The sequence below is a fragment of the Aplysia californica genome, unplaced genomic scaffold (genome assembly GCF_000002075.1).
Source record: "Aplysia californica isolate F4 #8 unplaced genomic scaffold, AplCal3.0 scaffold00441, whole genome shotgun sequence".
Classification (NCBI taxonomy): domain Eukaryota; kingdom Metazoa; phylum Mollusca; class Gastropoda; order Aplysiida; family Aplysiidae; genus Aplysia; species Aplysia californica.
This window is the reverse complement of record NW_004797711.1, coordinates 606,930-612,705: the sequence shown is the minus strand read 5'-3', so window position 1 is coordinate 612,705 and position 5,776 is coordinate 606,930. Positions and strand designations below refer to the sequence as shown.

Genomic DNA, 5,776 nt, shown 5'->3' with positions numbered 1-5,776 from the left:
TGTGTGTTCTCAGAAGCGTCGCCCCCGGCCGCGGCTCGACCCCAGCATGATCAGCCTCCCGACAGACTTCCGGCACACGGCGCATGTAGGCAGCGGGGATGTTAGCTCTTCTCCCAACGTCAGTGTAAGTGCTGGCTGATTTAGGGTGGTGGTTTGCCGGGTGGTTGGCGGGTGCTCTTGTGTGGTTTGCTACTTCTTTCCTATCAAACGTCTGTCGTCTTTATCTCTCCTCCTTCTTTTTTGTGTATGTTACTCTCTTTTGTTTTCGGGGTTTTTTTTGTTTTTTTTGTTTTTTTTTCTTTTTTCAATAAAAAAATTACTTATGTCTTAAATGGTAGTCGAGATATTTGCAATTGAAGGAGATGGGGGTCGCTTGAGTTCAGAGATAAAATTAGCAAGAAAATGGCCGCCAAAGTTTGGTTACTTCCAAAGCCTGAGTGTCCGTGGAAACTGGGAATTTACATTTTTCCTGCCTTTATTGAGCTTTTTTTCGGGATAGCCCATTATTGTTCTTAAAAGTGACCATATCATAATTTGTTTTACCATTAACCCCTTCACTGCTGAAAAATCTCTATTAACATCTGTACCTACAAGATTAAATGTTAATTCAAGGAATATTTAAACACAGAGAAAAAATAATTGTTTCAGAATAAGCAAAATCACAAGCTGTAACTAAAACAACTAAAACTTTTGTCAACCAGATGAAACAATATGAGTGGAGAATACAAGCCAGAACCTACGCCTACCCCGCAGTGAAGAGGTTAAGAGTTGTGCGGTACATGTACCAATAGGCCATTCAAGTCCCCAAGATTACAGGTGTTACCAGTCCAGTAACATATAAAGAAACTGGGAATTTACATTTTTCCTGCCTTTATTGAGCTTTTTTTTCCGATAACTTTAACACAGAAGTGTGTTTTTAGATGGATATATCAGAAGTTGTTGAGCCGAAAAACAAAAATTTTTATAGAAATTGCCGGAAAAATGCTGGTTTCTTTGATTTCATAATTGTGAGGAGCGCCTGATTTCACCACGATTCCTCACGGTAATCGTGGTGTCGTAGAAGGAAAGAAATTTGTCGTATGCCCTCGGGTGATGTCAAGTCTTGTTCTGGTCGTCCTCAGCTCCATTCCGTGCAGAACCAGATGTCGTCCAAGGGGGATTACTCCGACTACATAGCCCCCGGCCACCTGCAGTTGTCTGTCATAGATCTACCCGCCCGTAGCCCGTCATAGGTGAGTGGTTTGTATTTGTTTGCTTTTGTTTTTTGTTTTCCCCATTTGGTTCCAGAACTGCCGATTTTCCTTTCCGCAACCCTACTATCGTCATTTTTCTCACTTCTTTTGTATGTTTGTCACTCTCTTGTGACCCGCTATTTCCGGGGTGCCTTGATAGTCGAAGCAGACCTTGTGCTGTTGAGGCTAGAGAGGTGAACAGAGTAAGCCTGATTCCCTGTAAAGACTACTCTGTTGGCGTCCACCCCTTGGCTCTCATATGACCTTGTGCAGTTGCGAGCGCCGTAAAACCTCTACTAAAACAAAAACCATTTTCTGCAGGAAGATTTTTACCCTTGTTTGTGTGTGTTTCTTTATATGTTGGTGAGTCTGAAGGCTGCCGTGTGGGTGGTTGGTGGTTGCTCTGGTGTGGTTTGTGCCTTTTTTTTTCCTGTAAAAAAAATCCATCGTCCTCATCCCTCCTCTTTTTTTGTTGTTGTTGTTGTCGGGGGGGGGGGGGTTGGTATGATACTCTTGTTACACCTCTAAGTGGGTGGTTGGCAGGTGCTCTGTGTGGTTTGCTTCTTCTTTCGTGAAAGAGGAGACAAAAGCAGACGACAGAACATTGTTATAGAGTAGGAGAGGATGTGAAAGAAAATTTTAGAGAAGGAAATGTTCGCGTCGCTACCCGGATTCGAACCCGGGACCTTTGAATGAGAGGCGGACACCTTAACCTCTAGGCCACGAGAGCCCCCATTATTATTTTCCTTTTCTTTTTCCGATCCAGCGGCCATTTGGGTTCTCGCCCTTCGGTCTGACTGACCATGATTGTTTTAAAAGTTCAAAATTTGGTCAACTTTTCTCTGCCAAAGTTGCTCTCATGGGCCACAGCAGAAGCCCAAAGAAGTCATCGTAACTTTGAATTCTTCAAGTTCTTCTATTTCACTGGAGAAATATTCTCCTCTGCGGATGTATTGGTCATCATCAGACATTGATTTAACAAACTGTTATTATTATCATTATTGTTATTGTTATTTTCTTTAAATTATTATTATTATTGTTTTTATTATTGTTAGTAGTAGTATTGATGTTATTATTTTTGTTATTGTGAATGTTATTACTGTTATCATTATTAGTAATTATTGTTTTCGTTACTATTATTGTCGCTGTTATTGTTATTATTGTTATCATTTCTGTTGTTACTGTTATTATTGTTGCTGTTATTATTATTATTATTGTTATCATTTCTGTTGTTACTGTTGTTATTATTATTGTTGTTGTTATTTCTGTTGTTACTGTTATTATTATTGTTGTTGTTATTGTTATAATTTCTGTTGTTACTGTTATTATTGTTGTTGTTACTGTTATTATTGTTGTTGTTGTTGTTATTGTTATTATTTCTGTTGTTACTGTTGTTATTATTATTGTTGTTGTTACTGTTATTATTATTGTTGTTGTTGTTATAATTTCTGTTGTTACTGTTATTATTATTGTTGTTGTTCTTTTCTGTTTTGCAGAGCCGGAGTCTTTTTGGGTTTTTCTCCTGACTGAATGCAGGCTGGCTTTTGGTTCGTTTTTCTACCTAGGAGACTTTTTTTTCTCTACTCTCCCTGTCTGTGTTTGATGACGCAGGCCTGCGAGAGGAAGGTGAACGAGAGAAGGGTGATCGCGGTGAACGAGAGACGGTGACTGCGGCGAACGAGAGAAGGTGTCTGCGGTGAGTGAGAGAAGGTGTCAGCGGTGAACGGGAGATGGACCGGACTGAGCATATATATATATGTGTGTGTGTGTGTTTGTGGATATGACAGTATTTTACGTAGTACGACTTTTTGAACTTGATATAATATATATATAGACTGGACATGACACTCTGTAAGTAACTCGTGAAAAAGAGTGTGTTGGATTACGGACTACATGTTAGTTTGAACGCACTACTGTAGAAAATGTGTTGATTTCTGTGTTAGTTTGAACGTGCCTTTGTAGAAAATGTGTTGAATTATGTGTTAGTTTGAACACACTGCTGTAGAAAATGTGTTGATTTCCGTATTAGTTTGAACGTGCCTTTGTAGAAAATGTGTTGAATTATGTGTTAGTTTGAAAATGCCACTGTAGAAGATGCCAGGGAAAATGTTTTGAATTTGCAACTGGTTTGGTCATGCCATTGTATAAAATTGAGAAAAAATTGTTGAACTTTGAATTGTTTGAAAGTGCCACTGTAAAAAAAAAGTTGGGGGGGGGGGGAGAATTGGTGAATTTGGTATCATTTTGGCATGTCCCACGGTATAGATTATCATAAAAAAGTTGTCGAATTTGGAATTGTTTGAAAGTGTCACCGTTAAAAAAAATGTGAGGAAAAAAAATTGTTGAATATGGAATTGTTTTGGCATGCCACACGGTATAGATTATGATAAAAAAGTTGTTGAATTTAGAATTGTTTTGGCATGCCACACGGTATAGATTATGATAAAAAAGTTGTTGAATTTAGAATTGTTTTGGCATGCCACTGTATAAAAAGTGCGAAAAAGAATTTGAATTTGGTGTAGTTATGATGTGTGCGTCTGGGGAAAAAAAATGGGGGTAGAACTTGTTGCAGTTTGATCTGGTAATGGCAGGCTACTGTATAAAGTGGGAGAAGTGGATGGTTTGGCGGGAGCTCTGGTGTGGCTTGCTCCTTCTTTCCTATCAAACATCTATCGTCCTGATCTCTCCTCCTTCTATTTTGTGTTTGTTACTCTCTTGTGACACCTCTAATCTTGGGCACTTGTATGACCTTATTGTGTTGCAAGTGCCGTAAAACTCTTACTAAAACAAAGTGTGGGAAGGTGTTGTTGAATTTTCCCTGGAGAGAAGCTTGAATGTGCCTCTGTATACTTTGTTTGCCTCTGTATACTTTGTGTGCCTCTGTATACTTTGTGTGCCTCTGTATACTTTGTGGGGGAAAAGAGATATTGTTGAACCACTAGGGCATGCCTTTGCGGAAACTGTGAGAAAAAAAAACAAGCTATTGTCTGAGATATAGATTCCATGTGCCACTGTATAAAATGGGAGAGAAATACTGCCGGAAAATTGGGTGAAAGAAATACTGCCGGAAAATTGGGTGAAGGAAATGCTACCGGAAAATTGGGTGAAAGAAATACTGACGGAAAATTGGGTGAAAGAAATACTGACGGAAAATTGGGTGATGGAAAATTCGGTGAAAGAAATGCTACCGGAAAATTCGGTGAAAGTAATACTCTGGGGAAATTGGGTCAAAGTAATACTGTCGAAACAATCGGTGAAAGAAATACTGTCGGAAAATTGGGTGATCCGCTTGTGTCTGACTACACCATTGCACCCTTGTCGTGAACCGAACAGATTTTTAGGTTCCTCACCCATTTGGCTGTCTTTTCGGAGATGGACATTAAAATGTCGGAGGTCTCAGCTCTGAAATTATAACCTGACACAGTGTTGAAAAATGCGGTAAATATATAAATTTATTATATATATATATGTACAATCTCCCAGATTTTTTTTCCTCCACGTGTAAAGATTTGCGTCGTGTCCAGCCTGCCCCGTTCTCTCCCTTGTTTCCGCCGTTGCGTATTACAATCCCATGAGCCTTCTCATATATATATATATATATATATATACGGCCAATGTTATAAACGTGTATCATGTAAACACTGTCACTGTCTCGGATGAAAGTACGGGTGGTAAAAACGTTTTGCGACCGACCAGGGTTGAAATTTCTGTAGACGCAAGTTTGCGTGTGGTTGTTTGGCGGGTGCTCTGGTGTGGTTTGCTCCTTCCTACTTTCCCTCCCAATCGTCAGTCGTCCTGATCTCTCTCCTCCTCCTTCTTGATTTTGCGTGTTATTCTCTTGTAATACCTTCTGTCTGGGGTTTTTGTTTTTTTTTGTTTGTGGGGGGGGGGGGGGGGGTTGTTTTTGGGGGGTTTTCTTGCAAATACTGCTTCTTCTTTCCTATCAAGCATCTATCGCCTGATCTCTCCTCCTTCTATTTGTTGTGTATGTCACTCTCTTGTAACACCTCTACTCTTCGGCGCTTACATGACCCTATGGTGTTGCAAGTGCCGTAAAACTCTTACTCCAACCTACAGAAACTTGCAGGTGTTCCTACAAGACCCCAGTGACATCCGAGGGTCGCGCGCGTAATTCTTTGCTCCTGATGTGGGTGGTTGGAGGGTGTCACTGGTAGGTCCTACTTCTTGTCTCTCCCTCTGTTGTTTCTGTCTGTCTGTGTGGGTGGTTGGAGGGTGTCACTGGTAGGTCCTACTTCTTATCTTTCCCTCTGTTGTTTCTGTCTGTCTGTGTGGGTGGTTGGAGGGTGTCACTGGTAGGTCCTACTTCTTTTCTTTCCCTCTACTCTGTTGTTTCTGTCTGTGTGGGTGGTTTGAGGGTGTCACTGGTAGGTCCTATTTCTTTTCTTTCCCTCTACTCTGTTGTTTCTGTCTGTCTGTGTGGGTGGTTGGAGGGTGTCACTGGTAGGTCCTACTTCTTATCTTTCCCTCTGTTGTTTCTGTCTGTCTGTGTGGGTGGTTGGAGGGTGTCACTGGTAGGTCCTACT

General features: G+C 40.7%; 1 protein-coding gene across 1 annotated transcript in view; it reads left to right on the top strand.

Annotated features, from left to right (window-relative positions):
• LOC101853340 (CDC42 small effector protein 2) overlaps nucleotides 1–2,871 on the top strand; it is an 8,007-nt gene extending 5,136 nt beyond the window's left edge. Inside the window, exons 4-6 of the mRNA XM_013086176.2 lie at nucleotides 14–124; nucleotides 1,122–1,232; nucleotides 2,729–2,871. Coding sequence (XP_012941630.1) covers nucleotides 14–124; nucleotides 1,122–1,232 — 222 coding nt within the window. The 3' untranslated portion in view covers nucleotides 2,729–2,871. The remainder of the gene's footprint in view (nucleotides 1–13; nucleotides 125–1,121; nucleotides 1,233–2,728) is intronic.
• The last annotated feature ends 2,905 nt before the right edge of the window (nucleotides 2,872–5,776 follow it).